We start from the raw sequence: 20,606 nt of genomic DNA, 5'->3' as shown, positions 1-20,606 counted from the left end.
TTAATTAGCCTACTATAGAAGGCATTAAAAATATATTTCATACAATATAGTCTACAGCCAAAATATCAAACCTAACTGGCAGTAAGTAGTAAGCTACATCACTGGTTCTCAACTGGTTTTGCTTTGAGACCCAAATTGAACCAGGTTGTCTCAGTCGCCACAAAATTTTTGCAGCGAAAAGAATGTACAATCTGGAGAACGAATGTAATGCTATATTGATCGTAAATGTAGCAATTATGACAAGGGAACAACATTCCCACCTCCTTCATTGTTGACAATTAAATGTTGCCCATATTCTTGATGAAGAATGTTAATAAACTCACTGGCTTGGGCCCACACAATCAAACAAAATAGAGCTCTTTATTGAAAATACTGTGATTAGCCTCCCGGGTGGCGCAGCTGGCGCTGTACTGCAGCGCTGTGCCATCAGAGTCCCTGGGTTCGCGCCCAGGCTCTGTCGTAACCGACCGGGAGGTCCGTGGGGCGACGCATAATTGGCCTGGCGTCGTCCGGGTTAGGGAGGGCTTGGTCGGTAGGGATGTCCTTGTCTCATCGCGCACCAGCGTCCTGTGGCGGGCCGGGCGCAGTGCGCGCTAACCAAGGTTGCCAGGTGCACGGTCCAACCCGGGTTGGATGCGCGCTGTGTTACACAACCCAACGGTTCTTCTCTCCCGAGTCCGTGCGGGAGTTGTAGCGATGAGACAGAGATTCTACTGTTCAGAGATGTAATTTTTTAAATTAAATTATTAAAGTTTGTCGCTCAAGGAGACAAGGGAATTCTTTGCACCAGACAAAAAAGCAAGAACCTGTTCAAGAACTGCATCAAACATGAGAAGCAGTCTAAACTATTTTTTTGTTATTATGATTTTATGGTTGTCATGATGATTGTTGATCGGTTAACGATTTGTGTTGTATTGGAACCTAACATAAAAGTTAGCTTGCTAACATCAGCTAACGGCATCTTGACAGGGTTATTTGCTAGTTGCTATTATAGCTATAAATACAATGTCTGATAAGATAATTGTGAGGATAATATGTATTGAGTGACAATTGAAATGCTGTCAATAAGGCAACATAGTAGGTGGCACGACTGGCGGGGCTTAGTTAGCTAGCTATCTAACGTTAGAGTTCACGTGAATCAAGGTGAAATAAGCTATCTAACTGGAATCCACGTGGATCAATTTCAGCTAGATATCTGCCTAGAAGTGAGATCGCAAGCTCACTAACAAGCTAAATGTGACAGACCTAATGTGACTCCAAGTCAGCCTGGCTATAACTAATGTTAGCTGGCTCCTTTATCCTCCCAAATAAAATGTATTTTCAAACTATGCTAGTAGCTATCTTGGTTAGCACCCATTTGAATAACATTAATGGAGGATAGCAAGCTAGTGAGCATTAAACAACTTTCACAAACACTTGTTTCTATAGCTGACTAGGTAAACACCATTACTATCCTGCTATCTAGCTCATACATGTTAAGTCAAACTTGGTCCAGGTGTAATTACATTGATCATTGTGTCTACATTACTTGACAGCAAAGTTATTTTAGAAGATTCAGATGAAAGGGTGGTCTTCAAAAGCAGTCACAATGCCCCAGGGAAAGATGAAGAAATACAGTAGGTACAGAGGTACGTGGCAATGTTGATCATGCAAAAGCATCTGCTGCACATGATCACACTGTGTAAGTAACATCGTTGAGGCACTTGATGCAGATGTTGATCACAGTGATATCACTGGTGCTGGATATGCATGATCACACCAGTTGTATGTCAGATGTAGCCCTACATCACAATGATATAGCTGTGATAGTGAATGAAAGTGTGGCGTCAGAGGTCCATAATACTGGGGTTAATGATAATGTTTATGTCGTTGAGGACACCCCTTGTGTTCCTGAACACAACTACAGGAGGCTGCTTATGTTACCAGGTGATGTTTCCACACCTCAGCTGAGCAGAGAGGATCCAAATCCAATACCCACAAACCTACTCTCTCTATCCCAGTTTGCCCGCAAATGTTTTCCATACTTCTTTATTGGCGTGAGTGCCATTTACCATTTGTTTTCACATGCCACTTACCTGAAGCCCTCTGTGTGTTCCAGCTAACGTTGTTAATCTCATTTTATCCAATTTCACTTGTGTGTTCCAAGCCAGCCGCTGTTGATTCCTTGCCTCTACCAGAGAGCTACCTGACTGACTACAATGGACCTGGAGGCTGCTGACGTCACTAGGCAATGTTCCCACCCCTCATTTAGCCAATTTGACAAACCATGCAGTAGATCCTCAATGGTACAGTAGTTCAGCGTTTTGGTTGAATACAAAGATTCTCTTTTATATTCTACTCAACATTTGGATTGACAATGGTGCTTGTGTGCATCTAAGATGTTTTATGAGCTTTGATGAGAGGCATAACCATATGGCTTTAGAAGTGTGACACAGAAACTGTTGATAATGCTATCCATAAATCTTACAAACTAGTTTGTTGGTCTCTTTCCTACAGAAAATAATCAGACTCGTAACTCTGATTTGAACTGCCGGTTTCTGTCAAAACACCCACACAGTGATGAAAGTGACCTTGTGGAAAGCCTAGATATCATCAGTCTTTGGGCAAATCCTGATGAGGTTAAATCATGTCCTCTGTCACTTCCATCCTTTGTCTCTACTCTACAGCACGTGGGCATAGTGGATATATGCATGTGTTATATATTTCTAGTTGTGCAAATAAGTATCTGATTTACAATGACGTAGTCTGCTCACTAGAATTCCCATTTAATATATTTTGTCACCCAGTAACGCCTCCTCCATCAGGCTGATGATATCCGTGCCCTGTTGATGGACAATATGCCCCCAGATGCAGAAAAGAGGGACCACCAGCTCGACTCATCAAACTGTCCAATCTCTGGAGGTGACAACAGACATTGCTCAATCAGCGCTTGATTTGGCTGATTTGCTAGCCAGCTGAACGGATTAACGTTTTAATGCACAAATCCTTTAGCTATTGTATTTTAACATTTTGTGTGTATTTCTTACAAGCTGGCAGGATATTGGGGGGCTGTTCTGAGGTTCAAACAGTTTCATTGTTTAATATCTGCTCATAAATATACTGAGCAATTACAAAATATAAACTCAACATGGAACAATTTCAAAGATTTTACTGAATTACAGTTCATAGAAGGAAATCAGTCAATTGAAATAAAGAAATTAGGCCCTAACCTTTGGATTTCACATGACTGGGCAGGGGCGCAGCCATGGGTGGGCCTGGGAGGGCATAGGCCCACCCACCGAGGAGCCAGTTCCAGCCAATCAGAATATGTTTTTCCCCACAAGAGGGCTTTATTATTACAGACAGAAAGTCTTGATGGTATTTGTGTAGAACAAGAAAGTAAACAAGTAGGTTGCCAGTAGAAGAAGACCAATTTATTTGACTATTTACAGATAACATTTAAGTGATAATGCCCAAGAAGCTGGGGTTTGGAGGATATTTTGGCACGGGTGTTATACAACGGGTTACTAACATATTCAAATAATGATTGACATATTTTCATGAAAAAAATATATTGTCCCGATACAAATCTAGGGTTGCTACCCAAGCCGAATGGCCGTTCGTTCGTTCTATTGGTTCAGTAGCCAGAGACGCGACCCAGTCATTCATTATTTTTGTTCTGTATCTACATACAGGCTGGCAACATTCTTATACCTTGCTTGTTAGCTAGCCAACTAGGGCTAACTTACAGTCACATCAAACAGTGCAGCCAGAATAGTAGTTTATTAGTAGCTTTTTTAAGCTGTTTGCTAGTGACATTAATTTGGATACATCCATAACAATGAGCTAATGATGTGCGATTCTGCCTGGTGTAGAAACTGTGCTCTCTCGTCAGGACACTTGTTCAGAGGAGCTAGCCAACACAATCACTTCAGACTGAAGCTGGAAAAGACGGCAAACTAGCTGCACTTTGTTTTGTTTTCTATTGATAGTTCTTCGTATATATCCATAAACATGATGCTGATTCATAATTTCGACAGGCTGACAAAAGCTGCCTGTCTGTCTGTCTCATCCCGACTCGTTCATTACTATGGGATATTTGGAGATTGAATTTGAATATTGAAACAGTGTTGCAAATGTCAGAGAGACAGACAGCCAGGTTTATACAAATCTCTGCTGTTGAAAACTGAATGTCTAAAAGAAAATGTGAGATAATGTCTAGATGCTTTTTTAGTGGAGATCAAGTTTATAAATTCCTTGGCTGGGCTGATAGGACAGTGGATTGCGCAATCAGATGGAACAGAGTAAATAGGCATTTTAATGTCATAGATCTAGCCGGTGGTAACTTGTGGAATACACTGGCCGGAATGCGGTTTTAACCAATCAGCATTCAAGATTAGATCATGTTGTATAAATTCTAAATATTACACATAAATAGGAGCAAATTAACATATAGTTTACATCAGGATGAACAATCTTCCACTTCTGTAAGGGGTTCTTATCTTGTCGTTCTTACTCTGATGCAGCACTTGATTGTTTTTGAATAGCAGGACAGACTTAAAGTACCTTATGCTGCACTCATGTTGAAAAGACAGGTCAAAGAGATCTCTTGGCAGGGGTTAAAGGGTGGACCCCCTAATGTCACAGCAAATAGTACAGTGCATTCGGAAAGCATTCAGACCCCTGGACTTTTTCTACATCTTCTTACGTTACAGCCTTATTCTAAAATTGATTAAATAGTTATTTTTCCTCATCATTCTACACACAATAGCACATAATGACAAAGCAAAAACAGTTTCATTTTTTTTGTGTGCAAATGTATATAAATAAAAAAAAATGTGTAAGTATTCAGACCCTTTACTCAGTACTTTGTTGAAGCACCTTTGGCAGCGATTACAGCCTTCTTGGGTATGACGCTACAAGCTTGGCACACCTGTATTTGGGGAGTTTCTCCCATTTTTCTCTGCAGATCCTCTCAAGCTCTGCCAGGTTGTATCGGGAGGGTCGCTGCACAGCTATTTTCAGTTCACTCCAGAGATGTTCGATTGGGTTCAAGCCCGGGCTGGGCCACTCAAGTATATTCAGAGACTTGTCCTAAAGCCACTGATGTGTTGTCTTGGCTGTGTGCTTAGGGTTGTTGTCCTGTTGGAAGGTGAACCTACACCCCAGTCTGAGCAGGTTTTTCATCAAGGATCTCTGTACTTTGCTCCATTCATCATTCCATCGATCCTGACTAGTCTTCCCGTCCCTGCTGCTGAAAAACATACCCACAGCATGATGCTGCCACCACCATGTTTCACCATAGAGATGGTGGAATGTTTCCTCCAGACGTGGCGCTTGGCATTCAGGCCAAATAGTTCAATCTTGGTTTCAGACCAGAGAATCTTGTTTCTCATGGTCGGAGTCCTTTAGGTGCCTTTTGTCAAACTCCAAGCAGGCTCTCATGTGCCTTTTACTGAGGATTGGCTTCCATCTGGCCACTCTACCATAAAGGCCTGATTGATGGAGTGCTGCAGAGATGGTTGTCCTTCTGGAAGGTTCTCCCATCGCAAGAGAGGAACTATGAAGCTCTGTCAGAGTAACCATTGGGTTCTTGGTCAGCTCCCTGACCAAGGCCCTTCTAGCCCGGATTAAAATCGTATCAAATGTTATTTGTCACATGCGCCAAATACAACGGGTGAAATGCTTATTTACAAGTCTTAACCATAAATGCATTTTGAATTAAAATAAATAAGAATAATAAATAAAGTAACAAAAGAGCAGCAGTAAATACAATAGTAATAACAAGAGTGAGGCTATATACAGGGGGTACCAGTACAGATTATTCAGTTTAGCCAGGTGGCCAGCTCTAGGAAGAGTCTTGGTGGTTCCAAACTTCTTCCACTGTGTTCTTCGGGACCTTCAATGCTGCAGACTTTTTTTGGTACCCTTCCCCAGTTCTGTACCTCGACCTAAACCTGTCTCGGGATCTATGGACAATTCCTTCGACCTCATGGATTGTTTTTTGCTCTGGCATGCACTGTCAACTGTGGGATCTTTTAAAAAGACAGGTGTGTGCCTTTCCAAATCATGTCCAATAAATCAAATTGAACACATATGGACTCCAATCAAGTTGTAGAAACATCTCAAGGATGTTCAATGTTAACAGGCTACACCTGAGCTCAATTTCGAGTTTCATAGCAAAGGGTCTGAATACTTATGTCAATTGTAAATTTGTTTTCTTTTTAATATATTTGGGGAAAAAAGTCTAAAAACCTGTTTTCACATTGTCATTTTAGGTATTGTGTGTCGATTGATGGGGAAAACATTTATTTAATCAATTTTAGAATAAGGCTGTAATGTAACAAAATGTGTTTAAAAAGTAAAGGGATATGAATACTTTCTGAATGCACTGTCTGTCGTATATTATATTACTTGTATATAAAGCTTTTGTCAAATAATACAAGGCCATTTTACTGATGAATTGACTGAATCATTGGGACACCGGTTGAATTATGAACAGGCAAATCATAACTGTATAGTGGTATGTATTGTGTTGAATAGAAAATATACAACTGCTAGGTCTCCAGAGGTGCACATGTAGAGCTAGCAAGAGCATGTATGATTTAGTCCTCGATAAATTACTTACATACACAAAATTGCCTTTCATGTTTAGAGTGGTTGTGGGAACTGTGGTGCCTGCAGATTTCCCCTCCACCCAACTTGTCGCAGCCATGCTGATCGACGTTCCAAGCTACTCTGGCAGAATGCCCAAAACCTTCCTGAGTTTATGCTTGTGACGACATTGCTGCTCGTGCTCATTCTCACGCTGCTCCGGTGGAGTAGTCCCAAAATGGCAGCAGCCACGACAGCGTTTGCGAACGTGAGTAGATTACAGTGCGTTGAAAACAATGGTCGTCCATCTCCAGTTCTTTATACCTCAGTTGGCCAATGTTCCGGTTTCGAAAAATGGTTTCGACTGCTACAGTTTTGATTTGGTAGTGCAGTTTAACTGAAGCCCGGCCCAGAAAGACAATTTCCATAGACGGCCACATAGAGAAGTCAGATTTGAAAATTCCTAATAAGATACTTTAGTCATCACCTTTGTGTACAAAACATCCGTTGAATTATTCAAACAATTGTCGCTGAGATGGATTATTTTCCATCGCTCACAGGCAAAGATAGTAACATTTATAAAGGACCAACATCACATGCGCGCTAGTACACAGTGTGAGCAGCGATGACATCTAAAAACATGGCAGACAGTACCCATTACATTAGAAAAACTTTAAATAAACACATGAGTATGGTGGGCTGAATTTTCTGGACTTTACTACCTTAAATAATACTTTTAAGATCAATTGGATAAAACAATTCCTGAGAAGATCCACTTCCATGTGGAATTGTATTCCTCATCATGTCCTCTACTTTTGGTGGCCTTAACTTCATGTTGGTTTGCAATTATAATATTGACAAGGTTCCAGTGAAACCTACTGATGAAAAGCAGAACGTTTTCTTATCATGGTCCTTAATTTGTAAGCATAATTTTCTCCGCACAGATATTATATATGGAATTATCGGGACATATTGTATAAAAATACTTTTCTTTTTAGAATATTGGTTCCGAAATAATATCCTATTGGTGAGCCAACTGGTAAATGCAGAGTCACGTGTCAAGACCAGACCCTTAGAGCCTACCTTCCATTGACCCTGTTGACTCAACAGCAGGAAATATTTTCTCTTTTGGTCCATTCAACAACAGAGCGATACGAACCTTGTTTCAGCAGGATGTTGTAATGGAATGGATCTATTGATAATATCTGTTGGAAAAAAGTTTGGATGTTGCCACACATACCTACTTGTTAACAAAATTAAGTAAGTTTACTTTAAAATTATTCATACTCAAATTGTACCTTTTGTAATGACCACCCAGAAACAGTGCTGCATCTTTTTTGGCATTGTATTCATGTAAGAAAACTGTGGCAAGACTACAGTAGATTCATAATTGAACACATTTATGAAGATTTTACACTGTGGACTGATGTACTGCCTGGATTCTTTACCTACGATATAAATAAGCTGAAACAATTTTATGTAATCATTCATCATTCTTTAGGCCAAATTTCACATGCACATATGTAAATTTACAAACAAAACACCACATTCTCTTACCTTACAAAAATAAATGTAACTGTATTTTAAGACAATTAAATACTCTACTAACACAAAAGCTGTTAGAATAATAAGTGTAGTTAGGTCCTTGTGTAATGTGATATTGTGCCCCCTAGCCCAATTGTCTTTTGTATATTATTTATATATACTTGTGTTCCCACAAAAACGAATAAGCATAGTATTAGTACATTTGGATAGAAAACACTCTGAAGTTTCTAAAACGGTTTGAATGATGTCTGTGATTATAACAGAACTCATATGGCAGGCGAAAACCTGAGAAAAATCCAACCAGGAAGTGGGAAATCTGAGGTTTGTAGTTTTTCAACTCATTGCCTATCCAATATACAGTGTCTATGGGGGCATATTGCACTTCCTAAGGCTTCCACTAGATGTCAACAGTCTTTAGAACCACCTTGTTTGATGCTTCTACTGGGAAGGAGGGGGGAATGGGAGCTGAATGAGTCAGATGTCTGCCAGAGTGGCATGAGCTGATCACGCGCGCTCACGTGAGAGTTAGCTTGCGTTCCATTGCATTTCTAAAGACAAATTAATTCTCCGGTTGGTACATTATTGAAGATTTATGATAAAAACATCCTAAAGATTGATTCTATACTTCGTTTGACATGTTTCTACGAATATGACTTTTCTTCTGAACTTTCGCCTGGACGCCTCGTGAGTTTGGATTTGTGAACTGAACGCGCCAACAAAAGGAGGTATTTGGACATAAATTATGGACTTTATTGAACAAATCAAACATTTAATGTGGAACTGGGATTCCTGGGAGTGCATTCTGATGAAGATCATCAAAGGTAAGTGAATATTTATAGCGATATTTCTGACTTCTGTTGACTCCACAATATGGCGGATATCTGTATGGCTTGTTTTGTTGTCTGAGCGCTGTACTCAGATTATTGCATGGTTTGCTTTTTCCGTAAAGTTTTTTTGAAATCTGACACAGCGGTTGCATCAAGGAGAAGTATATCTCTAATTCTGTGCATAACACTTGTATCTTATATTAAAGTTTATGATGACTATTTCTGTAAACTGATGTGGCTCTCTGCAAATTCGCCGGATGTTTTCGAGGCACAACATTACTGAACAATAACGCGCCAATGTAAACTGAGATTTTTGGATATTAATATGAACTTTATCAAACAAAACATACATGTATTGTGTAACATGAAGTCCTATGAGTGCCATCTGATGAAGATCATCAAAGGTTAGTGATTCATTTTATCTCTATTTCTGCTTTTTGTGACTCCTCTCTTTGGCTGGAAAATAGCTGTGTGTGTTTATGTGACTAGGCTCTGACCTAACATAATCATATATTGTGCTATCGCTGTAAAGCCTTTTTGAAATCGGACACGATGGGTAGATTAACAAGAAGTTAAGCTTTAATTTGGTGTATTGCACTTGTGAATGTATGAAAGTTACATATTTCACAAAAATATTTTTGAATTTCACGCTCTGCCTTTTCAGCGGAATGTTGTCGAAGGGTTCTGCTAGCGGAACACCTAGCCATAAGAAGTTTTAATTAGAAATTTGTGGAGTGGTTGAAAAAAACGAGTTTTAATGACTCCAACATAAGTGTATGTAAACTTCCGACTTCAACTGTACTGTCAGTTTGTTGATATTTATATTATATATTTAATAGTATTCAACCCTTACTGTTAATTATGATGATGTGAGCTACTGTGGTTGAAATGCCAGGGTGTCATTTTTGTCCCAGTCTGCCCCTGCATTTAGCAAATGTTCCCACTCTTTTCTGCTGCAAAGAGAGTGGGAGAAGTGGGAGAAGCTGTATAACATAAGTCACAGCACACACAGGCAGAGAAGCAAGAGGGGAGGGGATGTGAAGGGGGAAAATGGGGAAAAAATTATGTGGGGATCGCAGCCCTGCTGCAGCAAGGCAATTTGGTGATGTGACGTCTAGTGACAAGTCAAGGAGCCAATTGCGGATCTCACTGAAAAATTGTTGGCAACAGAGCATAGCCTGTCCCCATAGAAAGCAAATGTAGGCTAGGCCTATGCACGCCTATAGACAGGTTTGTTGTTTAGCCACAAAACAGACAAGTGCGTAACAATGGGGCGAAACAGACGAGGCTGGCTTAGATTGTTGACAACACGCAAACCATATTTCCTTTCCAATGTTTATTGAAAACATAAATACATTTGCACAATGAGCACTTGTCTCTCAAATACATTGTTACAGTTGTTGGTTCGCTAACGGATTTGAGCCATATTAGCATATACAGTGGGGAAAACAAGTATTTGATACACTGCCGATTTTGCAGGTTTTCCTACTAACAAAGCATGTAGAGGTCTGTAATTTTTTATCATAGGTACACTTCAATTGTGAGAGACGGAATCTAAAACAAAAATCCAGAAAATCACATTGTATGATTTTTAAGTAATTAATAACCTGCTAAATTCAAATCAAATCAAATTTTTATTTGTCACATACACATGGTTAGCAGATGTTAATGCGAGTGTAGCGAAATGCTTGTGCTTCTAGTTCCGACAATGCAGTAATAACCAACAAGTAATCTAGCTAACAATTCCAAAACTACTACCTTATAGACACAAGTGTAAGGGGATAAAGAATATGTACATAAAGATATATGAATGAGTGATGGTACAGAGCGGCATAGGCAAGATACAGTAGATGGTATTGAGTGCAGTATATACATACAGTGCCTTGCGAAAGTATTCGGCCCCCTTGAACTTTGCGACCTTTTGCCACATTTCAGGCTTCAAACATAAAGACATAAAACTGTATTTTTTTGTGAAGAATCAACAACAAGTGGGACACAATCATGAAGTGGAACGACATTTATTGGATATTTCAAACTTTTTTAACAAATCAAAAACTGAAAAATTGGGCGTGCAAAATTATTCAGCCCCTTTACTTTCAGTGCAGCAAACTCTCTCCAGAAGTTCAGTGAGGATCTCTGAATGATCCAATGTTGACCTAAATGACTAAGGATGATAAATACAATCCACCTGTGTGTAATCAAGTCTCCGTATAAATGCACCTGCACTGTGATAGTCTCAGAGGTCCGTTAAAAGCGCAGAGAGCATCATGAAGAACAAGGAACACACCAGGCAGGTCCGAGATACTGTTGTGAAGAAGTTTAAAGCCGGATTTGGATACAAAAATATTTCCCAAGCTTTAAACATCCCAAGGAGCACTGTGCAAGCGATAATATTGAAATGGAAGGAGTATCAGACCACTGCAAATCTACCAAGACCTGGCCGTCCCTCTAAACTTTTAGCTCATACAAGGAGAAGACTGATCAGAGATGCAGCCAAGAGGCCCATGATCACTCTGGATGAACTGCAGAGATCTACAGCTGAGGTGGGAGACTCTGTCCATAGGACAACAATCAGTCGTATATTGCACAAATCTGGCCTTTATGGAAGAGTGGCAAGAAGAAAGACATTTCTTAAAGATATCCATAAAAAGTGTCGTTTAAAGTTTGCCACAAGCCACCTGGGAGACACACCAAACATGTGGAAGAAGGTGCTCTGGTCAGATGAAACCAAAATTGAACTTTTTGGCAACAATGCAAAACGTTATGTTTGGCGTAAAAGCAACACAGCTGAACACACCATCCCCACTGTCAAACATGGTGGTGGCAGCATCATGGTTTGGGCCTGCTTTTCTTCAGCAGGGACAGGGAAGATGGTTAAAATTGATGGGAAGATGGATGGAGCCAAATACAGGACCATTCTGGAAGAAAACCTGATGGAGTCTGCAAAAGACCTGAGACTGGGACGGAGATTTGTCTTCCAACAAGACAATGATCCAAAACATAAAGCAAAATCTACAATGGAATGGTTCAAAAATAAACATATCCAGGTGTTAGAATGGCCAAGTCAAAGTCCAGACCTGAATCCAATCGAGAATCTGTGGAAAGAACTGAAAACTGCTGTTCACAAATGCTCTCCATCCAACCTCACTGAGCTCGAGCTGTTTTGCAAGGAGGAAAGGGAAAAAATGTCAGTCTCTCGATGTGCAAAACTGATAGAGACATACCCCAAGCGACTTACAGCTGTAATCGCAGCAAAAGATGGTGCTACAAAGTATTAACTTAAGGGGGCTGAATCATTTTGCACGCCCAATTTTTCAGTTTTTGATTTGTTAAAAAAGTTTTAAATATCCAATAAATGTAGTTCCACTTCATGATTGTGTCCCACTTGTTGTTGATTCTTCACAAAAAAATACAGTTTTATATCTTTATGTTTGAAGCCTGAAATGTGGCAAAAGGTCGCAAAGTTCAAGGGGGCCGAATACTTTCACAAGGCACTGTATGAGATGAGTATGTAAACAAAGTGTCATAGTTAAAGTGGCTAGTGATACATGTATTACATAAAGATGCAGTAGATGATATAGAGTACAGTATATATGCATGTGAGATGAATAATGTAGGGTATGTAAACATTATATTAGGTAGCATTGTTTAAAGTGGCTAGTGATATATTTTACATCATTTCCCATCAATTCCCATTATTAAAGTGGCTGGAGTTGAGTCAGTGTGTTGGCAGCAGCCACTCAATGTTAGTGGTGGCTGTTTAACAGTCTGATGGCCTTGAGATAGAAGCTGTTTTTCAGTCTCTCGGTCCCAGCTTTGATGCACCTGTACTGACCTCGCCTTCTGGATGATAGCGGGGTGAACAGGCTGTGGCTCGGGTGGTTGTTGTCCTTGATGATCTTTATGGCCTGTGACATCGGGTGGTGTAGGTGTCCTGGAGGGCAGGTAGTTTGCCCCCGGTGATGCGTTGTGCAGACCTCACTACCCTCTGGAGAGCCTTACGGTTGTGGGCGGAGCAGTTGCCGTACCAGGCATTGATTCAGCCCGACAGGATGCTCTCGATTGTGCATCTGTAGAAGTTTGTGAGTGCTTTTGGTGACAAGCCAAATTTCTTCCGCCTCCTGAGGTTGAAGAGGCGCTGCTGCGCCTTCTTCGCGATGCTGTCTGTGTGGGTGGACCAATTCAGTTTGTCTGTGATGTGTACGCCGAGGAACTTAAAACTTACTACCCTCTCCACTACTGTTCCATCGATGTGGATAGGGGGGTGTTCCCTCTGCTGTTTCCTGAAGTCCACAATCATCTCCTTAGTTTTGTTGACGTTGAGTGTGAGGTTATTTTCCTGACACCACACTCTGAGGGCCCTCACCTCCTCCCTGTAGGCCGTCTCGTCGTTGTTGGTAATCAAGCCTACCACTGTTGTGTCGTCCGCAAACTTGATGATTGAGTTGGAGGCGTGCGTGGCCAGGCAGTCGTGGGTGAACAGGGAGTACAGGAGAGGGCTCAGAACGCACCCTTGTGGGGCCCCAGTGTTGAGGATTAGCGAGGTGGAGATGTTGTTGCCTACCCTCACCACCTGGGGGTGGCCCGTCAGGAAGTCCAGTACCCAGTTGCACAGGGCGGGGTCGAGACCCAGGGTCTCGAGCTTGATGACGAGCTTGGAGGGCACTATGGTGTTAAATGCCGAGCTGTAGTCGATGAACAGCATTCTCACATAGGTATTCCTCTTGTCCAGATGGGTTAGGGCAGTGTGCAGTGTGGTTGAGATTGCATCGTCTGTGGACCTATTTGGGCGGTAAGCAAATTGGAGTGGGTCTAGGGTGTCAGGTAGGGTGGAGGTGATATGGTCCTTGACTAGTCTCTCAAAGCACTTCATGATGACGGAAGTCGTTTAGCTCAGTTACCTTAGCTTACTTGGGAACAGGAACAATGGTGGCCCTCTTGAAGCATGTGGGAACAACAGACTGGGATAGGGATTGATTGAATATGTCCGTAAACACACCAGCCAGCTGGTCTGCGCATGCTCTGAGGGCGCGGCTGGGGATGTGAGTTTCACCAATTGGCAGTGTATCAAATACATGTTCTCCCCACTGTACGTGACATCATTTATTTTTCATAGCATGAATGGACAATGAATTATGATGAAGGTAGCTAACAACAATCTTTAGGAGGAGGGTCATTTTCTTGCACATGGTGAAATGCAATAGATAGGGCCTAGTGGATAAAGTCATGTTTCACGACGCACTGTTATAATAAGCAACACTGTGTGTGCTATCATATAATAGCTTTATTAAATGTAAAAAATAAGTTCAGTACATTCATATCCATGTGGATCTGTGCATTAGGAAGAAAGTAAACAATAAAATATTGAGATATGCCATTAGAGGAAGTGTTAAGGATGCCAAAAAGTTTGGTATTGACTTTTACCTCAATAGCCGTAATTATAATATTGTCACCATAAGTATGAGAACCTCTACAGATATACTAGGTAGTAGGCTACATTTAAAATATATAATTCTAACCAATGGGCCAAATCAATAGAATTGAAACAACAAAAGATGAGAGTTTCACCAATGGAATACAGAGTGATAAAAGTGGAGAATGCTTGTCTTTCTAAGGTTACAACTATTGCTAAAGAGCAGTGACTCCACCACAGTACTCAGATTTGCAATGGTAATAACATGACAATACAATGTATTTGATCTTAAGGCACGATTTCCATTAATATATATTTTGTTCATGACAAGTAAACAGATAATTGCACTTTTGTTCATTGGTTATAACCTACAAGTGAGGAAGGAAGGCCATTACATTTTTTGGATTTTGACACAATAGTGAAGAAACATGATAGAAGCATGTTCACATCTCTATGAATCTCATTACCTGATGAAACAAAAAGAGACACACCCTGTTCAATTTAACAGTCCTAAGTGGCAACAAAGTGACTTCGTAAGTTACCTTCATACGGTATAAAAGTGAAACTGAGAAGAGTACCAAAGCAAAATTACAAGATTAAAATTAAGTAAAGTGATTGCAGGTTGATTTACATTTTACATTATTATTAAAACTTAGATCCGTTTATTAATTTCTATCTAGTGCGAATTGTTGCTCTTCTTCCTTCACAGTTTGTGACTTCAAATAGATGCATTGTGAACAAGATGGCCGCCAAAGCTATGTATCTGAAGCCGCGATGGATTCGAGGCTGATGCTGTCTGCTTCGGAATATTCGTCGCTGTGGATTGGGATAGTCTCGATGCCAACCTTCCCCATTGCAAAGTTGATGAAGACCTGGAGGGGAATGAATGATTCAACAGGATCAGTGACTGGGCTGGTTGTTCTGACTGCTTTACATACTTTTCACAGAGAGTTCTACATGGAACCCAAAATTATTCTACCTGGATCCAAAAAGGGGACAACCAAAGAACCCTTTTAGAACCTGTTTTTCTAAGAGTGTTGGTTGTACCCTCTGTCAGTTACTCTGAATAGGTTTCAAAACCTCTTTTTGCACCTTGATTTCTGAAGTGTGAAGACATAATGGTCTTTTAAGTCTGTTAGGTCTCTCTCTCCCTCCAACAGACTCCCCCCCTCGGTTTCTCTCTTTCTTTTTCTCTCTCATTCTCACACCCCATCACTCACTCTCTCCATCTGCCTTTCTCTCCATGTCCCTCTCTCCCTTCCACCCCACACCATCCTTCCCTCACTCTTTCGGACCATCCCTCTCTCTCTCACCTCATCCAGGGTAGTCTGGCTGACAGAGAAGTGCTTGATCTGCAGAGTGGCCTTGTTAGACTCCAGCTGGTCAAAGATGTCTGCCACACCTCCAGGTGCCACAGGCACATGATACTCCACCATGGAAGAGTGCTGGTCCTGGGAGGAGGAGACATTAGGTCACATCTCAAATAATCAGGTGCCACATGTCATAAACTGTGCTGTTCTACAGTACAAAGGCAAACCGCATGAACTACATTTTTTGTTACTGCTAAATCTGACTTCAAAGTATTTTTCTATCTTGACAGACAACCATTTCTGATCAACTGGCTTGTTCTTGTGTCAGGAAATTAAATACAACATTAATCAGATAATATACCTGACCGTAACAACAGATCAAAGATTTTTGACCAAATTCATAGTTACTGTGTTTTGCCATTATAGTGCAGTGTGTGTGAATGTGCTTTGTGGGAATTTTATAGTAATGTATTTTATACTGGCACAAATCAGATTTCCCCTCTGGGGATCAGTACAGTTCATTCATTCAGTCCTCCAGACCAGACTGTCCCAGGTATCTTACCTTGAGGTACGTGCTGGGGAAGTGGCACTGCATGAAATTGGTGATGACCTCCACGTCACAGGAAGACACAGCCAGGTACATCTTCACCGTGAAGCCGCTGCCAAACCTGAGGGAAACACACATCATCACGAAGAAATGTTGACTATTTTATTACCAATCAGTTATTGTCTATTGTTCTACGACTTCAGAGAAGGCCTAAGGATTTCTAACATATTTGTTGTAGTTTTAAAATATACATTTACTTTTCATTTCTATTTAATCTTGTCAATAATATTTCAATTATATTCTAACTATTTTCCTATTTTCAATTATATTCTGATTTAATCTCTTCAGTTTGTGTTGGAAAGGAAAGGGTTAACCCCGAAGAGAAAAAAATCCAATCAGAATTTTTCTTTGGTGGTCTCTAGGGACATAAATCTGCCATTAGTTAAGTCAGCCATTGGCTAGGCCCTCAGAAACCTGCCATACAACTGTATTAGGGCAGAATTTTGGAGTGACAGTGGAATCAACTAATCACATTAAGGGGTGGGACATTTTTACAAAAATGTATGGAAACTTCCGTCTTCTCGAAGGTCAATATGTCACTGCGCAATAGCGAGCAGTAGTTTTCCCACGGTCTAGATAGCTAAACTCAGCAAAAAACGAAACGTCCTCTCACCGTCAACTGCGTTTATTTTCAGCAAACTTAACAAGATTCAACAACTGAGACATAAACTGAACAATTTCCACAGACCTGACTAACAGAAATGTAATAATGTGTCCCTGAACAAAGGGGGGGTCAAAATCAAAAGTAACAGTCAGTACTGCAGTGCATCTCCTCCTCATGGACTGCACCAGATTTACCAGTTCGCTGTGAGATGTTACCCCACTCTTCCACCAAGGCATCTGCAAGTTCATGGACATTTCTGGGGGAATGGCCCTAGCCCTCACCCTCCGATCCAATAGGTCCCAGACGTGCACAATGGGATTGAGATCCGGGCTCTTCGCTGGCCATGGCAGAACACTGACATTCCTGTCTTGCAGGAAATCACGCACAGAACGAGCAGTATGGCTGGTGGCATTGTCATGCTGGAGGGTCATGTCAGGATGAGCCAGCAGAATGGGTACCAAATGAGGGAGGAGGATATCTTCCCTGTAATACACAGAGTTGAGATTGCCTGCAATGACAACAAGTTCAGTCTGATGATGCTGTGACACACCGCCCCAGACCATGACAGACCCTCCACCTCCAAATTGATCCCACTCCAGAGTACAGGCCTCGGTGTAACGCTCATTCCTTCGACGATATACGCGAATCTGACCATCACCCCTGGTTAGACAAAACCACGACTCGTCAGTGAAGAGCACCTTTTACCAGTCCTGTCTGGTCCAGTGATGATGGGTTTGTGCCCATAGGCAACGTTGTTGCTGGTGATGTCTGGTGAGGACCTGCCTTACAACAGGCCTACAAGCCCTCAGTCCAGCCTCTCTTAGCCTATTGCGGACAGTCTGAACACTGATGGAGGAATTGTGCATTCCTGGTGTAACTCGGGCAGTTAATGTTGCCATTCTGTACCTGTTCCACAGGTGTGATGTTCAGATGTACCGATCCTGTGCAGGTGTTATTACACGCGGTCTGCCATTGCAAGGATGATCAGCTGTCCGTCCTGTCTCCTTGTAGCGCTGTCTTAGGCGTCTCACAGTATGGACATTGCAATTTATTGCCCTGGTCACATCTGCAGTCCTCATGCCTCCTTGCAGCATGCCTAAGGCACATTCACGCAGATGAGCAGGGACCCTGGGCATCTTTCTTTTGGTGTTTTTCAGAGTCAGTAGAAAGGCCTTTTTAGTGTCCTAAGTTTTCATAACTGTAACCTTAATTACCTACCGTCTGTAAGCTGTTAGTGTCTTAACGACCGTTCCACAGGTGCATGTTCATGAATTGTTTATGGTTCATTGAACAAGCATGGGAAACCGTGTTTAAACCCTTTACAATAAAGATCTGTGAAGTTATTTGGATTATTACAAATTATCTTTTAAAGACAGGGTCCTGAAAAAGGGACGTTTCTTTTTTTGCTGAGTTTAGCTTTTGTTGTAGGATAGTGTGCAGCAGCTGCAGCAGGTGTTATTGAAGAGGATGTTGTTGCTAATTTGTTAGCTTCGCCATTTTCAAGATTAACTTTCAACAAGAAGTTAAAGACGTCCTCCAGAGATCTTTTAACTTTTACTGTTGAAAATCTGTATCCAAATTATAAATACAGTAAAGTACATACACTAAAGGGTAAAACATATATATATATATATATATATATATATATATTGCTAAATAGTGTTTAGACACAACTGCAAACTTCAAGGAGTAGAGTATTCGAGCAGTTAGTCTGATGAGAATCTGTGATGTCAGAAAACTGTCTCTGAGCCTGTTGGTATCAGACCTCATGTTCTGATACCGTCTGCCCGATGGTAAGGGAGTGAACAGCTTGTGGTTGGAGTGTGTGGGCTCCTTGATGATTCTTTAAGATAACTGGTTACTTTGTGTACTGAATGTGAAAAAAAATGTTCAATGAGAAATAAGACTTGTACATTTTGACTGGGAAATGCTTAGCCTAATGGTTGGGTTTTTGTTTTATGATTGAGACCTACTGGCTTATTATGTCTGAGTGAATATACTGCTTATTCTTTAACATCATGCTATGTGTGACTGCTGTCTTTCTATCAGCCTTAGCAATGTCTTTTACAAAAAGTACAGTCACTGTCCTTACAGCATCACCAGCCTGTCACACTCACATTCTTTGATATGTCACTGTTGTCGCTTTTGGTGATAGTATGATAGCGATAGCATTAGGCTACCATAGGTTGTGTAAGCAGTTAGGTTGTTGTTGCTAGTAACATTATCCATGCTGGGACTGTCTGTGTGAGTGGCATCCCGAAACGTGGCTCAGCCTCAGGCCTGTTTGATTCAGTTGGGTGCATTAAGTGCTGATATGTTTCTGTTACTTCCTTGATTTTTGAGTTTGGTACAATGTGTTGGAAGATTTTTTACCCCCACCGAAGGCCTAGGTCCAATAGTCACGGTTCAACACTAATATGTGTCTACAAGCTACAGCCTAGCATACAGTTAGCCTGGTCCCAGATCTGTTTGAGTTGTCATTGTGCAGTAGTTGGCTATACAACACAAACAGATCTGGGAACAAGCTAGCCTAGAGTACAGGAAACAAACGTCAGATCAGTCAGAGAACAATGGGAATAGCCTGGTCCTAGATCTGTTTGCACTGTCTTGCCAACTCCTATGGCCGTTTTCATGCCAAACAATGATCATATGAGTTGGCAAGGCAGCACAAGCAGGTCTGGGACCAGGCTAGGTGTACGATACAGGGAATAAATGATGAGTCAGAGAACAACAGGAATATGTGGATCCCAAATCTCCTTTGGCTGTTGTAATGCCAAACAATTACTGTTATAGGAGTTTGCAAGGCAACACAAAAAAAACCTGCAACCAGCCCAGCATAGGCTCTGGTACAGAGAACAACAGATCAGTGAGAAAACAATAGGAGGAGAGCAGCAGAGGACCAGAGGTGACTAATGACTAGCTGAGAGAGGATGAGAGAGGAAGGAGAGGTGGAGGAGAGGGAAGGACGAGAGGCCACTGACCTGTTCTTGATGTGCTGCAGGGAGCCCAGACACCTGAACTGACCCTTCACCATGATGGCCAGACGGGTGCAAAGAGCCTCGCACTCCTCCATACTGGAACACACACAAACACAGTAGAAGTTAGAGGGAAAATTAACCATTATCTATCAGAATATACAACATATACTACAACAAGCACACACACATTTGAGTTTAGTTGACCATTTTAAAACACATAAAAAAACACATAAAATCACTGAGGATGCGACAAGGAAGTCAGAGACGTATTTCCATTGTTGTCCTTATGATGGGAGATTAATTATTATTATTATAAACTGGGTGGTTCAAACCCTGAACGCCGATTGGCTGAAAGCTGTGGTATATCAGACCATATACCACAGGTATGACAAAACATGTATTTTTACTTTTCTAATGATAACCAGTTTATAATAGCAATATGTCACCTCGGGGGTTTGTGATATATGGCAAATATACCACAGCTAAGGGTTGTATCCAGGAACTCTGCATTGTGTCGTGCATAAGAACAGCCCTTTGCTGTGGTATATTGACCATATACCACACCCCCTCGGGCCTTACTGCTTAATTATATAACTCATACAGTATACTGCGTAGCTTCACAGAAACCCAGTACCTTCCCTAATTTTATGATCACTCCTGGGCTATTACTTAAAGAAACTTTCTAAAAAATGTTGTGTAAAAGACAGGCTATAGTACAGTATCTTAAAAAAAAGGTAATGCAATTGTAA

General features: G+C 41.2%; 1 protein-coding gene across 1 annotated transcript in view; it reads right to left on the bottom strand.

Moving 5' to 3' along the window:
- Window positions 1-14,209: 14,209 nt before the first annotated feature.
- Window positions 14,210-20,606, bottom strand: part of abca12 (ATP binding cassette subfamily A member 12) — a 97,176-nt gene continuing 90,779 nt past the window's right edge. Inside the window, exons 79-82 of the mRNA XM_090230062.1 lie at window positions 19,861-19,953; window positions 16,231-16,336; window positions 15,672-15,809; window positions 14,210-15,230 (exon numbers count right to left, since the gene is read on the bottom strand). Of these exons, the coding sequence (XP_090086188.1) occupies window positions 15,114-15,230; window positions 15,672-15,809; window positions 16,231-16,336; window positions 19,861-19,953 (454 nt within the window). The 3' untranslated portion in view covers window positions 14,210-15,113. The remainder of the gene's footprint in view (window positions 15,231-15,671; window positions 15,810-16,230; window positions 16,337-19,860; window positions 19,954-20,606) is intronic.

This window comes from Oncorhynchus mykiss, chromosome 3, assembly GCF_057628025.1.
Source record: "Oncorhynchus mykiss isolate SJ-2025 chromosome 3, ASM5762802v1, whole genome shotgun sequence".
Lineage (NCBI taxonomy): Eukaryota > Metazoa > Chordata > Actinopteri > Salmoniformes > Salmonidae > Oncorhynchus > Oncorhynchus mykiss.
This window is presented reverse-complemented; position numbering and strand designations above follow the sequence as displayed.